The sequence below is a fragment of the Cicer arietinum genome, chromosome 4 (assembly GCF_000331145.2).
Source record: "Cicer arietinum cultivar CDC Frontier isolate Library 1 chromosome 4, Cicar.CDCFrontier_v2.0, whole genome shotgun sequence".
Taxonomy (NCBI): Eukaryota; Viridiplantae; Streptophyta; class Magnoliopsida; order Fabales; family Fabaceae; genus Cicer; species Cicer arietinum.
In genome coordinates, this window is record NC_021163.2 from 36,464,397 (window position 1) to 36,485,017 (window position 20,621).

Sequence of the window (20,621 nt, forward strand, 5' to 3'; positions counted from 1 at the left end):
TGTTATTAATTCATTTTAAGGTAAATGAGTATTTAAGATAATCATAAATAAATAAAAACGAATTTGTATTTTTACGTTTAGAATTTCGTTAGTAATGTCTCGAAAAAGCGGGATGTTACACGATCCACCAACAAGGTTGATCTCAATTATCATAATAATGAATTGCTCACTGTCAAGTTAGCCTGATTAGAAGGGTCATGCTTGCTTCTACACTTGCGTTGTATATGATCCTCTTTCCCACAATGAAAACAGGGAAAAGGTTGCTGCCTTATAATTGGGACCTTTGGGGGTTCCCATTCTTGTTGTTGTTCTTTAAAGTGCGATTCTAATTCTTTAGTTGTTTGTCGCTTTACTTCCGAACTGCTTTGATGAATTTTTTTTTCTTGTTATTTGCCACAAGAAGAACTTCATTTTTCTGGTCTTGCTTTCGGGATTCCTCCTTAATTCTAAGGTGGGTTATCAGACTTTCTAGAGAGAATTCTTTTGTTTTATGCTTGAGAGAATTTTTAATATCTTTCCAAGCAGGGGTCGGTTTTTCAATAATAACAACAATTTGAAACTGTTCATTTAGGCACATACCTTCAGAGATAATCTCATGAGCAATTTTCTGGATTTCATGAGATTGAGCTTCTACTGATTTGTCATTTGATATTTGAGGTAACAGCTAACAACATACTTTTTGGCTTCAGCTTCCTCAGTATCATATTTCTTCTTAAGAATATCCCAAACCTGTTTAGCAGTATTGTTGTGGAACTCTAGTAATCATACATATCATCAGCAAGTCTATTAAGAATATAATTCTTACATAAGTAATCATTATGTTCCCATTGGGTTAATTCAACACCTTTCTTATCATTTTCTGTATGGTTATCTGTTTCTAGAACAACAAGAATTTCGTCCTTCAAAACGTTGGCAAGCTTTTTCGTGGTTTGAGAAAATAACATCTTTTGTTTCCATCGTTTGAAGTGACTTTCCTCAAACCGAAATGGTTTGTTGTAGTCAGAAGCAGATGATCTCGTCCCAGTAATTTCGTCGGTAGACATGGCAATATGGAAACATCTTAAAATTGTTAATTTTGAATTTCGAAAAACTTTGAAAAAACAATTTATTCCACCAACAATATTACTGGGTTGAGTTACGGACTAGGTCGCTCTTTTTAAGACGTTTCGAGACATTGCCCAAATTATGCAAGACAATCTATCAACCATGAAAAGGAAAAAAAAAAAAAAAAAAAGAAGTGAGTAAGGAAATGTGAGAAGAGAGAAAAACCTCAGATACAGAGAGCTTTTGGTATATTTTTTCAACTAAGGAGAGCCCTCTGTTTATAAAGGAAATCCGTAACTGGATCTAAGAGAAAGGTGGGATCCATTTGGTCTGATTCACTAAACGTGTGCTATGATATTTAGGTTTTGACCACAGAAACGCGCACCACGATTTGTTTGACCACCAAAACGTGTGCCACGTATTGTTTGACCACAAAACATGCGCTCAGTTTTGACTTAGTTTTTTGACCACACAATAACAGGCACGTATGACCAGTGATTAGGATTTTGTCGGTGGAGGACAATTACGTAATTAACGCATTAATTATAGATAAAAACGCAAGAATTCATTTAACTAAATAATTTATTAATTTTCATATGCTAAAAAATAATAATACAAAGCCAAGGCCCAAGCCCGATTCAGTCAGACGGCGACGCGCACGTGTGGTGGTCAATTTTGCATGCGTTCTCCCTCCTTTATAAAATTGGGATACCACATGGGACACACCCCAAGTACCATACCTCTACCTTATATACCCTACTAGTATGTGATATCCCTCATATGTGGGATTTCCTTATTTTTCAATTCACAACTATACTAGCTCTCATTAATGTCGTCATTATTTCCAACAAACTTCCATTAAAATCATCATTTCCAACAATGACACTCATCCAAAAATCAAAAGTTGGGTCCATGAAAAAAACGTGTGATTGAATTCATCATAAATAACACAATTTCAAATACATGCTTGAAAATAAGAGTATTTATAGGAAACTTCTTCTGCATATTTTTCATAGAGCTTGTCTCAGTTACGAAACACGTGCACTTTACTCTAAATACGATGAACTTTTTTCAGTATATTAATTTATTTGTAGCAATTCTGTTTATCATATTCTACTATATTTGGAGACAAAATAGAGATGTTCTTTTACCAAATTGGCCATTTATTGGCATGTTACCAGGAATTGCGCATAACATGTCCAATTTTCATGATTTTGTAACATCAGTGATGAAACAACACAGAGGAACTTTTCAATTTAAAGGACCTTGGTTTACAAATATTTCTGACTTCATCGTCACCAGTGATCCCATGAATGTGCAGCACATCACAAGCAAGAATTTCAACAACTATGGGAAAGGATCTGATTTCAAAGAGAGTTTTGAGTTTTTTGGTGATGGTATTTTCAATTTAGACTCCAATGAATGGAAAACAGAGAGGAAACTACTTCATTCTTTGCTCACAAGAAAAAGCTTTAAGATATTCCATCAACAAAACATTCAAAAGAAGCTAGAAAATTGTCTGATACCTTTTCTTGATGATGCATCAAGAGATTTACAAATAATTGATTTACAAGATACTTTTGAGAGGATCACCTTTGACATTGGTTGCACTTTTTTATTTGGATTTGATCCTAATAGCCTTCATAAAAAATTCAACAACTTATCAAATATGGACAGTGTAACAGCTTTTTCTGTAATTGAGGATATTGTTTTGTATAGGCACCATACTCCAAATTTGGTTTGGAAGCTACAAAAATGGCTACAAATTGGTCTAGAGAAGAAGGGCAAGGTAGCTAAAGAAAATATAGATCAATTCTTATACAAATGTATAAGTTATTCCAAAGGTGACGAAGAAAAAAGAAAATTAAAAAGCAATGAATATGTGGATGAAGGCCAATATTCTTGCTTGATAGAAGCAATAATGAATGAAGGCTCAGTAAAGAGAGAAATGGTTGACAAATATCTTAGAGACACTGCAATCAGTCTCTTGGCTGCAGGAAGTGGGACAGTTAGTTCAGCTCTCAGTTGGTTTTTTTGGCTTATTTCAAAACATCCTTTAGTGGAAGCTAAGATCATTCAAGAGATCAAAGATAATTGTTTAACAAAGGATGAGAATTTTATCACTAAGTTAGGTGTTAAAGAGTTTGATAAGCTAGTGTACCTTCATGGAGCTATATGTGAAGCCTTGAGGCTTTATCCTCCTTTAGGATATAACCACAAGTGTGCAATCAAATCTGATATATTACCAAATGGAGAACATGTTAGTTCCAATACAAAAGTAATATTTTCTATGTATGCAATGGGAAGGATGGAAGAAATATGGGGAGAAAATTGCTTGGAATTTAAGCCAGAGAGATGGATATCAGATATAGGGCAGAGTATACATGTGCCCTCTTACCAGTTCACAGCATTTAATGCAGGGCCTAGAAGTTGTCTTGGGAAAGATATGAGCATTATTCAAATGAAAATGGCTGCAGTTACAATGTTATGGAAGTTTCACATACAGGTTGTTGAAGGTCAGTCTATTACTCCAAGGGTTTCTATTGTTCTTCGCATGGAAGATGGCTTGAAGGTCAAACTCCGTAAAAGATGCTTTTGATAAAAGCTTCTGTCAAGTTCATATTGATCAGTGATACATGTTGTGTTCATTGTTTCCTTTATTTATTTTCATGTGTGAGTCTGTCATAATTAAATAATGTTATGGTCAAATTTATATTATGTTATAGTTGTATTCGCAATTAGCACATTTATACAGATCATTTAGGAATGGTATAAATTAGGACAATGCCTCTATGTATTTTCATTCGAGTTTTAAATAAAATTAAATGTTCTGAGAAATTAAGAATGATTTCTCTTTATGCTTTTGAGTCACCTATACAATAGAATCAAATAAACATTGTATTATGATAAGTCTCACAAATGTCATCTAATGAAAAAGGTTAAGCTAATATGATATGCTTTTATCATCAAATCCTCTTTTTGTTGGTACATGGTAGAGTAATACAAAAATTATATAAGACGATGAGAAGAAATTGACTCTAAGACTTTTGTCTAGATACTTTACATTATATTGACGTATACTTTTGTTAATTTTTCCATTCATCACTTCACAGTCCTAAGTTGTAAAAAATCATCACTTCACAACATGCTTCAAAATATAGGTTTATATAGATGTTAAAATATGTGGATTTTTGTGGTGTTCTTTCAGTTCAATAGGATAGTTGTGAAATAAACCTTGTGGAGTTTTGTTCTATTTTTGGTGCACAAAACTGCTCCTAGTTCTCTTTAGAGCTAAGATGGTATTTCCTATTTTTTCTCTAAATATTGATTGAAGAGCAAATTTTTTTTATTCATAATTGATGTTGGCTATGGCAATGGTTATACTAATAGCACTGGTGACTCTGGTTTCATTCAACAAAGAGTGCAACCAATGAGATAATCTTCATTCATAGCATGAATTCCTTTCTAAATTTGGGATACATATATTTGCAATTGTGTTTAGGAATCAGAATGACATAATCACCATCATTGTTCAATTCAGCTCATAGTTTATGTTCAAGTCATTAGTTTTCCCTTTTTTGCAATTTTGAACAAATACTTTATGTATCATATTTATTTAACTGGGTATTTCTTTTGCTAATAATATCTATACATGATTATATATCTATAATCTATAACTATATGTAATGACAATAATAGCCCTTTTTATATGACTTTTTTTGTTCAAAACCCAAATTCAAATTAAAGACTAAATAATCAAAACTCACAACACAAAGAAGTCTTTAAATTAAAGCAACAACAATTACCACCACCTCAAAAAAAAAAAAAACAATCAAACCCAAAAGAGGCAAGCATTAAAGTTGATTCAAACACATCATTAGATTTGTCAAAAGTATATATATTAATCATTGGACTATGCTATATCACTCAAGAGCTAGAAAAGAACATTAATTTTTATGTGGAGTGATATGGCCTAGTGATTCTTGAAGCAAAGAAGCATGATCTAACAAATTGCATCTAGCCTAAAAATTTGAATAACATCAACAATCTTACGACAACAACAACATCAAATTTATAAGGAAATAGGTAATTAAAGGTAATTGAACAAAACCTTGTAATCATTTTCACATGTTGTAGCATATTTATTATACTAGTAGTTTGATTTTTCTACATGAAAGGTGTATTTAGTCACTATTATGTGATTCTTGAAGCAACGAAGCATCACCTAACAAATTTCATCCAGCTTAAAAATTTGAATTACATCAACAATCCTACGACAACAACAACATCAAATTTATAAGGAAATAGGTAATTGAAGGTAATTGACCAATACCTTGTAATCATTTTCACAAGTTGGTATTTATTATAGTAGTTGTTTGATTTTTCTACATGAAAGGTGTATTTAGTCACTATTAAGGGAGATAGCATATAAACTATAAAATAAGAAAAAGAAAGATGAAGTGTTAATCAGGTCATGATTTGGTTAAAAAAGAAAATAAGTATCAAACATCCTTGTACTCATCATATAAGGAGTAACTTAATTTAAACAAATGCAAACAAAACACTATGAAAAGAGTGATTAGATAATTACCTAGTGGTGGCAACAAAATAAAGAGGCGGATAGGAAAAAAACCAAGAGAAATGCCTAGAGGGATATAAAAGTATAGACACAGAATTGGAAGACATATGAATAGCTAAACTTAGAAGAATGTTTATCATCTCCTGGCGATTCTAAGTCTATTGCTTGGAAAAACATATTATATATATTAAATTCAAATTCAACTCACTTCTTTCCACATACTCAAAACTATAATATTAACATCAAATTAATTAAACTTAAACACGATCAAGCATTCAAAGTGTGTATATTTGTATCTATCAAACCAACTGTTATAGAACAAACATTCAACCATCAGGCTATAATCTAACAAGTTGAAGGACAAAAAAAGAATCACACATAAGATTTCTCAAAACGGATGAATCCATACATTTTCTCATAACCATAGACACTACAATCTCTGCTCAAACACAAATTCAACTTTTAAATCACCTAGAGCCTTCAACTTGTGATTGTATCCGAATTGTTCACCAAATCTGCAAGAATTAAAAAATCAATCCACAACAAATATTATAAACAATAAATTAACAATTTTACATTGTAACAAACGATTAACAAGAACAATCACTCATTCACAATTTTTGTATGAAAAATTATTAACAGGTATACAACTACAATATCCTACAATAATTAAAATTCAATACATACAACTACTTCAATTCAATCAAGAAAGTGATTAATACTATATATGAATTTGTACCTTCAATTTGTGCCAAGAGTGATTGATACTTCAAGAACGAGTATTTGGTACAAACTTGGACTCAATAGTATTTGATACTTCATACATTTCATTAAATGATAATTTTAGATGTAGAGCCTTATAAATTGGAGAGCAAAAATTTATTATATGTAGATCATTATAAACTAATAATCTTCAATGATAGATAATAAAAATAGAAAAGACAAAATGGTGTATACTAAACATGTGAAAGTTGTTTATATTCAGACAAAAAACTAATTTATATCAATGGAAGGTAAAAATCTGATATAATATATACCTTTTTATCTAAGACTACACATTGTTTTATTATTCTATCAAACATTATGTTGTTCTATGTTAGGTAAAAGATTTAGGTTATTTTTATACTTACATGTCAAAACCCACATCAATGGAGTCATTGCTAGTGATAGAAAGTAATCAAATTGATATCAGGTAAGAAAGAAAAAAAATCAACACCAGTTTTCCAAACACAACATGTGTAGTTTGTTTCAAAGGTTGTGAGTGAACAAAGTTTGAAAATCAACTTACTTATGTCATAGTACTATTGTGATGCAAAAAAAAAAAAAAAAACTACAACCAAGTAATCAGATTAAGTCAATGATTCATTGGTATCATCTTTTGGAAATCATCAATTCCTATAAGTTGTAGATTAGGTTAATGAATAACAATTATTTTCAAAATTAATTTGTACTATCACGAGACAACACTTCATAGTATTTAAGCACCAACAAACTTTGTACCATGGTTTTTTTTTTTTTTTGCATAAATTAAATAATGTTAATAACCACGGGAAAAATTGAAGCTTTAGCAACCACACATAGTTTGATAAAACATTTCCATTATAATCTAACCTCGTTTAGACGAGGAACAATGTGCATGACTTCAGGTCCTCTATTATCAATTTGAATATTTAACCCAACTACATCACTAACATCAATGCTCTCTATGTCCTTCAACTCCCAACAGGCCCCTTTAAGGCACTCAGATAACATAGTTTCACAATACATATAACATTTAATTGACAACAAAAAGAGCACAACTACCAAATGTTGAAGGGTGCGTTTTATAAAATTTCTAACACCTATTGCTACCAAATTTCAGTGACCAAAAATTAAAAGAAACCTTTGTTGGCCCTTAGCAGACATGAGATTGAATAAACAAATAATGAAGTCAAACTAAATTATCACCCCAGAATGTCATTTTCATCTTATGCAAATAAAGTTAACCTGCAAGTTCCCTCAGACAGTATCATCATATTGTAAGAATGATCAATGCTTCATTTTTTTAAAATGGATGCAACTCAAGGAGGTCCTTAATTCTTACAAGAATATCATAAACATAATATTAATATAAATTATTAGAGCACTTGATATTGGCTTTTAGAAGAAAAAGTCACAACAAATTTCTGATTTCCTATGTACGACAAAATGTGTAAGCAAAGATAAAATCAAGTTTGTAAGGAAAACTGAACCTTGTACATTTAATGCACCGCATCATCAAAATCTTCATGAAAGGCCCAAGATTTTTGTCCATCATAGATATCTTCATTTCAGTGAACCGGCCACGATTAGAGCCAAATGCCAATTATTGATCATGAAGATCACACTCTCCACCTTGATCACAAATTGGGCTATCTAATGGTTGATTCATCAATAAAAATTCCATCACCCCTTATCTGAATTTCTTTGCCACAAGTGTGTCAATCTTGATTTTCATCCCCATGTGAAGATTTCATACAATAGGAAAAGTTATGTAAAGATAGAAGAAAAAGATAGGGTTGAAGACATTCACACATTGAAAAACAAAATAGGTAGAAAAAGGTTTGTTGAATATGATTCTGCAGGGTTGTTCTAATGACATGGAACATTCATCATTGAGTAGGGGGAAAAAGATAAACATACACATCAAAATTACAAAGAGAAATATAGTAAAACCCATAGAGAAACAAAATAATGTTTGATCTAGAATCAAAATAGGGTTTAATTCAAAAAGAAACAAAAAAGGGTAGTATCTTGCAGTAAGAATTTAATGGAGAAAAAGATAGGGTTACTTGGAGAAAAAAACAATTTAGTTGGGAACGAGCAAAGAGCAGCAACGAGGGAAGAGATAATAATTTTGAACGATTTGAGAGATTCATGCACGAGACTAAGCAAAGTAAAAAGAAGATTTGGAATGATTTGGAGAATAAAGATTTGGAGGAGAGTTGAAAGAGAGCACGAGACTGGGGAGAAAGAACACGGGACTAAGAAAATGAGAGGCGCATATGTAATTTCATTAAAAGGTTTGCGGAGGTTGAAGAAAATAGCCGAATGAATCATCGCAAAGAGATTGTGAGAGCATTTCTTCCACAAGCATCACAGCTTGAGTGACACAATCTCAAAAATTTCTTCTAGTGAAAAGGTACTCCTCTCTTCATGCATAGAGACATAATTTATGCAGATGACATAATTGTGACAAGAAACAACACCAAGTTCTTAGAGTTTTTCATCAAGCAACTCAATATTGTGTTTTCCATAAAGGATCTTGGTTATTTACACTACTTTTTGGGTATTGAAGTTCAAAGAGATGCAAAAGGAACGTATCTGAGGCAATCAAAATACATAGGTGAAACTCAAAATGGAGAAAGCATCAACCTGTCTAACACCTATGATAACAAGAAGACAGTTCACAAATGAAGGAGAACCAATGGCTGAACCAACCAAGTATAGGCAGGCCATAGGTGCACTATAATATTTGGCAAACACAATGCCTTATATTGCCTTTGCAGTCAATAAACTCAACCAATACATGAGCTCTCCTAAAACAAATCACCGACAAGGGATAAAGAGGATACTAAGATATCTCAAAGGAACATTCAACTTTTGTTTACACATCAAGCCATCTAATGATTTAGATATAGTAGGGTTCTCAGATGTTGACGTGGCCACAAGTGTGGATGACACAAAATCCATGGCAAGATAATGTGTATTCCTATTAGAATCATTGATTTCTTTGTCCTCAAGAGAACAAAAGGTTGTGTCTAGATCCAACATAGAGTCTAAATATTGTGCTATAGCTGATCTTGCAACTAATATAGATTGGTCAGATCCCTCCTAAATAAACTAAAATTACCATTACCTAGGAAGCCAATCTTATGGTGTGATAACTTGAGTGCCAAAGCATTGGCCTCTAATCGAATAATGCATACCAAATCCAAACACATTGAGATCGATGTTCATTACATATGTGATCAAGTCTTACAAAATGAAATCATTGTGGCATATGTGCCTTCAGTCGATCAGTTAACAGATTGTTTGACCAAGTCGCTCACTCACACAAGGTTCAACATTTTGAGAGACAAATTTGGGATGACTTAGAGAAACCCTTTTACTATGTGCTATCTCAAAACTCCTTTTACTGTTACGGTTTATGGTTTTAGTTCATTCAATGGCCCTATTTAGTTTCATTACTCATGTAATTATTGTCTACATACACTACGCCAAAAATAGCATTTTACACCGCTTTTAAGCGTTGTAGTATCTAGTGTTGTTAAAAGATACAATAGCGCTATTTAAAATAAAAAAAGTGATGTAATATCAATATATAGTGCTCAACACTTCTCTTAGACTAGTTTTACAACACTTTTCTTATAAAAGCGTTGTAATATGTGCATATATAGTGCGCTTCTTATACTAGTTTTACAGTGCTTTTCTTAAAAAAATGATGTAATAGGTGCATCCTTATATTAGTTTTACAGTGTTTTTAAAAATAAAAAAAATGATGTAATGGGTACATTTTAAAAAACGCTATAAATCTATTCTAAAAAGCAATGTAAAATGCTTCTCTTATACTAGTTTTATAGCGATTTTCTTAAAGAAACACTGTAATAGGTGCATTCTTATACTAGTTTTACAGTGTTTTTTTCAAAAAAGCTTCGTAATAGGTACATTTTAAAAAGCGCTGTAAATCTATTCTAAAAAGCAATGTAAAATGTTGGTTTGTATAAACAGGTCTTTCATGGCATTTAAAAAAAAACGAGTCTTTAAATGAGATTTCAATTCTTTTCCAAAATCATATTCATCAAGCATATATTGACACAATTGCAATTTTTTAATTCAAGCATACTCACAATATGTATTCACAACAAGAAGTTCAATTACATCGGTATTATTATCAACATCAGTAGCAACATATTCACAATAAAAATATCATGCTAGTAGATATTTCCAACATGCCGATTTCCCAACAATTTCTTACTTTACCCTACTATAACAAAAAATAAAATAAACTAATTAGAATAATGATTCGTTCACACAAAAATATACAATAATGGTTTACAATGTGAAACTCACCTATTAATAAATTATATAACTTTTAGTTCGATCACATACTAACACCAGTCTTCCTTTATTTTAGTTAGATCACTTTCAGAGTATGTTGAGTTAGATACTTTTTGGCAATCCACTTCGATCGAATTTTCCCAACCATAACTTTTAGACGGGAGTTGAACGATAAAACTTTTTGGCAAATGGAAAATTTATTCCCATAAATCATCTTATCATGAAACTACTTAGTTTTCTTCTTAAAGAACCGAAAGTTCTCATAAGCTTCAAGTCTAAGCTCTTCAAGTTATTGCAATTGAAGCTTTCTCTCCAAACCTACTTTCTCTATCTCAAGGTTACAACTCTTGACCGCCCAATAAGCACAGTGCTCTACTTCCACTTCGAGGTGACATGTCTTACCAAACACAAGTCGATAAGGGGACATCCCTATTTATATTTTCTAGGATGTTCTATGAGCCCAAAGAGCTTCTTCAAGTCGGTGGCTCCAATCTTTCTTGTTTGGTTGCACCATCTTTTCTAAGATCTATTTGATTTTCCTGTTTGAGATTTCAGCTTGCCCATTAGTTTGGAAATGATAAGGTGTAGAAACTCTATTTACAACCCCATACTTCTGAAGCAAAGCGTCCTTGGTGCGGTTGCAAAAATGAGTGCCTTGATCACTTATGATGGCCTAGAGTATTCCAAACCTGCAAAAAATATTTGATCAGATAAAACCTACAACAACTTTAGAATCATTAATTAGTCCTAATGGATATTGCTTCCACCCACTTCGAAAAATAATCAACAACTAGTAAAATATAGATAAAACCAAAAGATACAGGAAAAGAGCCCATAAAGTCAATGCCCCACACATCAAATACTTCACAGAAAAGCATAGGTTGTTGAGGCATCTCACTCCTATGAGTGATTGTTGTTCCTACTATTTGGCATTGTTCACAAGTTTTGTAAGTCTCAAAAGCATCTTTAAACAAAGTGGGCCAAAAGAAACTCGAGTTTAAGACTTTTCTTTCTGTTCGTTGAGGACCAAAATGTCCCCCAACTTAAGAGGCTTGACATAAATGAAGAATGGATTGAGCCTCATGGTGGGAAACACATCGCCTAATCACCTGGTCACTACATAATTTCCACATATATGGATCATCCCACACATAGAATTTGACATCACTTTTAAGTTTGTGTATTTATGTTCTGGATGCATCTGCAGGAAAGACTCCAGCAACTAGATAATTAACTAAATTAGCAAACCAAGGAGTTACCTCACACAAGTGTAACAATTGCTCATTAGAGAAGTCATCTTGAATGGGGATGGACTCCTCATCCATTTCTATTCTGCCCAAATGATTTGCCACCAAATTTTCAGCTCCACTCTTATCTTTAATCTCTAAATCAAATTCTTGGAGTAACAACATCCACCAGATCAATCTTTGTTTTGCTTTTGGTTTCTTCAGCAAGAACATCAAATCAACCCTTTGTGCAAGGACTGCTCCTACTGTATAGTTGGATGCATCACACATAATTTCAAAAGGGAAGGTCCAATTGGGTGGCTGAATTATAGGAGTAGAGGTCAGTGCTACCTTTAAGAAATCCAAGGACTTCTTGCATTTGTCATCGAAGGTGAAACTGACATCTTTTTGCAACAAATTTGACAACAGAAGAGCTATCTTGCTGAAATCATTGATAAAGTGTCTATAGAAACCTGCATGTCCAAGAAAAGAACGAATCTCGAGGTTACAAGATGGGTAAGACAAATTAGAAATCACATCAATTTTCGCAGGATCCACTTTTATCCCATTTTTAGAGATCACATGTCCCAAAACTATGCATTGTTCAACCATAAAATGACATTTTTCCTAATTCAGCACAAGGTTAGTTTCAATACATCTATGCAAAACTCTATCTAAATTGTTGAAGCATGCATCAAATGAGGAACCATACACAGTAAAATCATCCATGAAAACTTCAATACAATTTTCTATCAAGTCAGAGAAAATACTAATCATGCAACGTTGGAAAGTGCCAGAAGCATTGCATAGGCCAAAGGGCATCCTCCTTTAGGCAAATGTGCCGAAAGGGCAAGTGAACGTGGTCTTTTCTTGGTCCTCTGGTGCAATATGGATCTGAAAATAACCAGAAAAACCATCAAGAAAATAATAACGTGACTTATCAGCCAACCGTTTAAGCATCTTGTCAATGAATGGTAAAGGAAAATGATCATTTCTAGTTGCCTGGTTTAGTCTCCTATAATTGATGCATACCCTCCAGCTGTTTTGCACTCGTGTGGGGGATAAGTTCATTATTTTCATTTTTAACCACTATGAGTCCAATTTTCTTAGGGACTACCTGCACCGGGCTCACCCATTCACTATCAGAGATGGGGTATATAATGTCTGCTTGCAAGATCTTTGTCACTTCCTTTTTTACAACATCCAAAAGTAATGGGTAAGTCGCCTTTGGGGTTTCCTGACTGATTTTACCCCATCCTCCAATAGTATCCTATGCATACACATGTATGGACTAATACCAGGAATATCAGCCTAGGTCCATCTGATTGCCTTCCTGTGTTTGCTGAAAATCTACAATAGCTTCTCTTCCTGTTCATCTTCAAGGTTGGATGAAATAATCATAGATAACTTGCCACTTCCTTCTAAATATGCATATTTCAAATTTTCAGAAAGTGGTTTAAGCTTTATAGTCGGTGGTTGTTCAATGGAGGGAACAACACTAGTGGCCGAAGTTAAGTCTGCAAAATAAATTTTGTTAGTAGAAATATCAATATTAGCACAATGATGAACTTGTAAGACAACTTCGATCTCAGCACACATAGAGCACAATTGAGTATCTGTACAGAATTCACAAGTATAAGTATCATCAAAACCAGACAATGAAGGAAAATCAGTAGCAAACATATCGAGGTAAGTGACATCAACCAAATCAACAAGCAATTCAATTTGAAAAATAGAATGCTCTTCCATGGGGTGTTTCATAGCATCAAAAATGTTAAATTTTACAATGCTATCACCAAATTCCATGGATAGAGTTCCAGCATGCACATCAATTTTTGTTATAGCAGTTTTCAAGAATTGTATGCATAAGATAATAGGCGCCATATTGGACTTATTATCTCCCTCCATGTCCAGAATGTAAAAATCTGCAGGAAATATCAATTCATTAACTCAAACAAGTACATCGTCCACAAGTCTAGTAGGACGAGCATTGTTCTTGTTCACCAATTGAATGGTAACACATGTACTCTGTAAAGGTACAAGAGCAAGAGAGTTAAAAATAGATTTAGGCATAACCATAATGGAAGCTCCTAAATCTAACATAGCATTTTCAAATTGACTATTATCTATGGTACATGGAATGGAAAAAGTTCCTAGATCTTTGCATTTCTGAGGCATGGGCTAAATGAACGCTGAAACATTTCGCCCCTTGTTTACCCTTTCATTACCTTTTAACCTTCTCTTGTGTGTGCATAAATCTTTTAGAAATTTTGCATATCTTGGAATCTGTTTAATTGCTTTAAGGTGGGGAATGTTCACTTCCACCTTCCTAAATGTATCCAAGATCTCCTTGTCATTATCTGCCTCGTCCATTTTCTTAGTCTTCACTGCCCTTTGAGGAAAATAAAGTGGTATATTTTGCTCAACATCAACAGTTTTAGGTATCAAAGTGTCCTCAGCAACCTTGTTATTTTTCAATGCAGTTTCAGGTACCTTTGGTATTTCAACAGCTTTCCCAGACCTCAATGTAATTGCACTAACATTGGGAGCATTTGGATTTACCTCTGAATGTGCAGGCAATTGATTTGACCCCTGAGTCTGCAATTGATTAATTGAAGTGGCTAGCTGACCAATCTTTGTTTCCAAATTTTGAATGGTGGAATCTGTTCTTTGTTGAAATTGGAGATTCTAGACAACCATCTGTTTAATGAGGTCTTCTAATGAAGGTGCATTGTTTTGCTATTGTGGAACATTTTGTTGTTGCTGCTGCTGCCTAGGTTGCTATTGTGCAGATGAATTCCCCCATCTCAGGTTGGGATGGTTTCTCCAACCACAATTTTACCTGTTAGATGACAAATCATAGTTGGTTTAAGGATTGTATATATTTGCTGCATATGCTTGAGGAGCATCAGCAATTGGAACTTTTTGCAATGTAGGACATGAATCTGTAGCATGCTCTAGAGAAGTTCAAATACCACAGACCACTGCTTAGGTTTTACCTATTGCCAATTTTTTTACTAAACATGTAAGCTCATCAAGTCTGCCTTCTAAATTCTTGTGGAAAGAAGTTTGCATTTCACTCACACCCCTTGTCAACACTGCTGAATTGCTTCTAGTTGTAAACTGCTGAGAATTAATGAACATGTTCTCAATCAAAGCCTTTGCCGCTTCTGGGGTCTTATCGACAAGTGCTCCCCCACTAGCAGCATCCCAAATGCTTTTATCCATCAGTAGCAAGCCTTCATAAAAATATTGGATGAGCAATTGGTCAGAAATCTGGTGATGAGGACAACTAGAAACTAATTTCTTAAATCTCTCCCAATACTCATGTAATGATTCCCTGTCAATCTACCTGATGCCACATATTTCTTTTCTGATTGAAGCAGCTCTTGAGGCAGGGAAGAATTTTTTTAGAAACAATATCTTGAGATCTTTCCAACTTGTAACAGAACCTGGTTGAAGGTAGTATAACCAGGCAGCATCTTGGAGTGAAAATGGGAAGGCTATCAGCTTAATATGGTCTTATGTGACTCCTTGAGGCTTCATGGTAGAACACACAACATGGAATTCCTTCAAGTGTTTGTGGGGATCCTCACTTGCAAGACCATTAAACTTTGGAAGCAAGTGTATTAAACCAAATTTAAGTTCAAATGGTACAATAACTTCAGGATATGTGATACACAATGCATTATAATTGACATTAGGTGCAGCAAGTTGTCTTAAGGTTATATTATTCGCATCATCCATATTTTGCATCAAGTTGTCACTTTCACTATCTGACTCTGACTCGTTAACACTAGCAGCTCTATTAAGTCTACGACATAAATGAAATGTCATATCTATTTGAGGTTCAAGAGAATGCAGATTTACAGAACTATCCCTAGTCATGCATCATCATAACAATGCAATAAAAAAAACACAATTCTGAAAATTCCAACAATGTCCCTATTGCTAAAATTGAAGTGAAATATCGAAAATCCTATCAAATAAAATCCAAAAAATATAAAAATATAACCAAAAATTTCTAAAAATCCAATAAAGGCAACACAAATTTTTTTTTTTTGGAATTTTTGGAGAATATGAAAAATTCAAATAATTGAAAAAATGGTCTAAATGAAGGAATTTGGGATTTTGAGCGTCGCATCCTCAATAAGATACTTATCCAAGAGTCCTATTCCTTGATATTTTTTTCTTCTGATTTTCTGCTGAAATTTCAGAGCAATCCGAGACAGTCCCCTAAAAACAGGGTCAATATCGATTAATATTGTTATCAGAGAGTCCCCAACAACGGGCCAATTTGATTCGTTGTCGATAACGAGTCAAATACAATTGATAAAAATTTAATAGAGGTAATAACTCGAATCGTTTCGAAGGAATTCTGATATAATAATAATAATTGATTTGAAAGTTAAAATTAAAAAGGGTTTTTTTTTTAGATTTTTGATTTAACATATGAGCAAAACGATTAATCCACTTATTCGAGTTTCAGACCTATCACATATTCTATCAATGAGTTTAATTTCTAATTTGTGATTCTATTCTTATTTGACTATAGAATTCAGTTTCTTTGATTGGATTAAACATCACAATCATCAAAATATTACAATTAACGATCAAGCGTCGCAAAATTATAATTCAATTAAATTAGAAACCGAAACTAAATTATTTTCAAATAAACTTAATTGATCCTATTGAAATTCAATTTAAGCAATCAGAATATCAATATAATCAAATAAACAAGAATATAATCATGAATCGAGATTGACAGTGTAACCTGAATCTCAAGGTGTTGATAAAACTCTGAACTCGTGGAATAATCTTATAAAATTAGCCTTTTATGAAATTAAAATAAAAACTGTTTATTTCTTGTAGCAATCTAAATCCTAATATTTCCTCCGTAGAAAAGAAACAAAATTGCCAATATATAGTACTCGATATTGGTCTTCAGGGTTTAAGGTTTAGAAAAACAAGTGACCCGCTATTTAAAATTATTACAAAAGTCTAGATTACGAAATCTATAATTTAGGCCTAGTAAAGTTCAGCATCGGGCTTTTATTCCAAAACAAAAGTTGTAGATCTGAGTTTTAGCTTTTCAACGCCTGCTCGTATGCGCCAATCTAATATACAGAGCTCAAGTTATAGTCTACAGAGCAAACAAGAGTTAAAATACAAATAATAAAATTTTAATTCAAATTCGACCCAAAGTTTAGAAACAAACTAAAAATATTATTCTCAGCTATACAGAGCTTTTAAAATACCAAACTTAAAAGTTAGGAACATGTGTCTAAATGCTATGATCAATCGTGCAATGGATCTAAATAGTATATAATTTCATATGTGGCATTTATGGCAAACAACACCCAATGTTGCCTACAACAACAAAAATTTGGTTGACAAATTTATTTATATAACTGATAAAGTATCATAAATTAAAAAGATATAGATAAAGAATATCTAATTACCCTGAATTATATGGCGCAAAAAAACAACTTATCCTTCTCTTTATTTTACAAAAGTATACCAACGACATATTTTTTTTACGTTAACTAGATTAAGTTTAAACATGGATAGCTTACGGGGAGATAAGAATGAAAATATATCTGTCAATTTGTGCATGCACACCAACTTTTCATACAAATACGTTCCTTGAAAATATAAAATTAGATTAATAACCAATAAATGTGACAGTGATGCAATGAAAAATTATTTTTATCTTAAATAAAGTAATTTACATTACCTGATGGATATGCCGATGACATTAGCACTCAGCTCATTATGATTGAGAAGTTCATATATGTACTCTTTATTAAGTAATTATTCATACTCATCTCCAAAAATAACTTTCTCCATGTGTATGATATGTGTATCATTGTTCTCCATATTCCTTTTTGCTTGTATGTCAAGACACGAACCAAATCGAGAAAGGCGTGGATGACTTATTTTAGGAGCAACAACTAATTTTCCATGATCAAGTTTTTGAACTTTGGCAGATTTATTTTGAACTCTGGAAGTTGCTTTTCCTTATTCTTTTTTACCAAATATGCAACTTTCTCTGTTAGAATCTTCAGCTTATCTAGTACTTCCTCGTTAGATGGATTTGTGTGCTTCTCATATGAAAAATAGCTTTTTGGAGTTATGCCAAATCCTTTATCCTTCACACGGCCAAAATATTCAGGAACATTAAATACCTTACCAAGTGGAGTAAAAATTGTAAGTAACAAAAAAGTGGAGTAAAAAAGTTACTTGTATATTATTTCACAATATATTTTTGGCATCCTTCAAAGCTTTATCTTTCCAATCATCAATTGTTATTGGGATATTTTGACGAACAACTGTCCTAATGTAACTTACCATCATTGAACTATTGGGCTCAATTGGTTGGCCACTTTGATTCCATCCCAGCTAATAAACTCATAGAATAAGTGCATGCTTTCAAAGAAGATAAAAAATATATTCTAAACAAAGTATAGTATAGCTCAAATTTAATTCCATTACTTACTTTCTTTGATGACCTTTTGCATAATAGTTGCCCCACGTTTAACTTCGTTTTCATAAATCTTAGTGATGTAGCTAAATATCACTAGAAGGGGGGTTGAATAGGGATTTTGCTGTTAAAAATAATTTTCAAGTGTTTTAAAAACTATCCTCTTGCAGAGGATGGCAAGCTCGAGGATGGGTTTTTCAAAACCTTCAGATTTGAACTGAGCTAAAGAGTGAAAGAGAAATATAAGATTGACACACACTGTTTTTATAATGGTTCATCCAAAGATGGCTACTTCCAGTCCTCACACCCTTGTGAGATTTCACTAATGTTTAAACACATCAACCTCAGACAGAGGATGATTACAACTTGTGTATTCTTAAGCTTCACCAAGCTTACAATCAGATTTCAAATATTTCCAGGTGTATCTCACGTGGAAATTACAATGTGGTATGAGAGTGATTGATTCTAAATACTTTCTCAAAAGATTAACAAAGATCTAATGTAGGATTGTAGAAAGTATGAAGATACGATGGATGTTGCTTCTTAAAAGCTTTAAGATCTTTGATCTTTTTAATGCAATGTGTTGTGTATTTCATGAAGATCAGCTTGCTGCAATTTATAGAGGTCTTGTGATGTTCATTTCATATGCCAAGCTTTTTATGACCGTTGGAAAATCCATTTTAGAAATGGCAAGGTTTTTCTTCATAATTACGAAAATGACATTCAGCTCCTTGGATGGATGCAATCCATGTTCAAGTACGAGGTAGCAGATTTCCTAGGTACTTGGGGACACATGCTGTCCTTTTCTCTTTCCTTTCTTTAATGTTTGAAGTTTATGTGAAGTCATTTTCGTTCTCCTTTCTTCAATGCCTTGAAAAAGCTTCACATGTGAACTTTTTCTCTTTCCTTCATTTAATGCTTGTAAGAACATGTGATGTCCTTTTCATTCCTTTCTTCAAAGCTTTGTAAAGGCTTCACGTGTGAAGTCCTTTTCTTCTTTCCTTGCCTTAAGACATGTGAGCAATTTATTTTGGACTTGTTTGTTGTTACCTTTTTGAAGATTGACTTTATAATCTTTTTAAATCACACAAGAGTACATGTAGCCTTTGCCTATGACATGATGGGTTGTTTTCATAAAGTGTTGGGATGCTTTTCAAGATGTTGACTATAGGCACATGCTAGTGTAATCCTTCCTCGTACCTTTCTTTTGCCTTTCTTGCTCCTTTTCTTCAAAAGCTTTTCTTTATTCATTCTTTAATAGTATTTTGCCTTTATTGAATGAATCAAACAATTCATTCTTTAATACTATTCTGCCTTTGTTGAATGAATTCAAATAATTCATTCTTTAATACTATTATGCCTTTGTTTAATGAATTCAAATCAGCAAGGATGCATAAGTGCAGTTTCACCAGATCGTGAGGCCATCCTCGGCATTTTCCATACTTAACATTTAGCTCAGAATTTTCTTCTCTTTGCCTTAATGAATAATAACTTGTTTTCTTATATGAATACACTCAAAAGCACAGATTAGTCATTAACCTCAATCATAATCTTTTAATTAATTTTCTTATCATTAAAACCAATTGAGAGAGATTTTGTCTCAACAATCTCCCCCTTTTTGATGATGACAAAATTCTTTAGATTATGATTTTTGTTTTATGTAAGAATAAAATAATTAAACTCCCCCTCAATCATACAAGTGATAATTTTGAAATTTTCCCTTTTAACATTCAAGTAAAAGCAATTTTTTGAAATTATGCAATATTGAGGTAAATAGAACATTCATTAACACCTAAAATAAGTTCTAGCAATTGAAACAAAATACCATAGGTTCATGAATTAAAACCATAATATCAGCAACCATAATTTGAGTTTAAACAAAATACCAAAGAGTTAACCAACATAAGACAAAATATAATCCATAATCTGACTCCCCCTGAATTAAGTCAACATCAAAAAGTATAAAAATATAAAACAGAGTCATTCAACAGAAGATGAATCTTCAGATGATGAAGATGTAGAGTTGGGGACAAAGGAGAACTGGGCCGACAGTACAGGAGGTTGGTTATTGGCAGCAGCAGATGAACCCAAGTGTTTGGTAACCCATTCCAGAATGAGTCCAAACTGAGCAATGGTTTTTTGAAAGTGAGAAAAGTTAACCAACAATTTCTTTTGGTCTTTCCTAATGGTCTTTAGTAGCTTTAAAAAC

The 20,621-nt window shown here is 32.9% G+C and overlaps 1 protein-coding gene and 1 long non-coding RNA gene across 2 annotated transcripts; one reads left to right on the forward strand and one right to left on the reverse strand.

Moving 5' to 3' along the window:
* Positions 1–2,046: 2,046 nt before the first annotated feature.
* On the forward strand, positions 2,047–3,902 carry LOC101494267 (alkane hydroxylase MAH1-like). Its single transcript, XM_004515431.4, has one exon. It carries the CDS (start codon positions 2,105–2,107, stop codon positions 3,641–3,643), a length of 1,539 nt encoding a protein of 512 aa, XP_004515488.2. The 5' UTR covers positions 2,047–2,104; the 3' UTR covers positions 3,644–3,902.
* Positions 3,903–5,918: 2,016 nt separating this feature from the next.
* LOC105851220 (uncharacterized) lies at positions 5,919–9,395 on the reverse strand. Its single transcript, XR_001142949.3, has 2 exons — positions 7,855–9,395; positions 5,919–6,138 (listed from the first exon to the last, which is right to left on the reverse strand). It is a non-coding gene; the product is annotated as an uncharacterized lncRNA (long non-coding RNA).
* Between the last annotated feature and the right edge of the window lie 11,226 nt (positions 9,396–20,621).

Coding starts and splice junctions, on each gene's coding strand:
- LOC101494267 (XM_004515431.4), top strand. CDS start 2,105: ATGAACTTTTTTCAGTATATTAATTTATTTGTAGCAATTCTGTTTATC.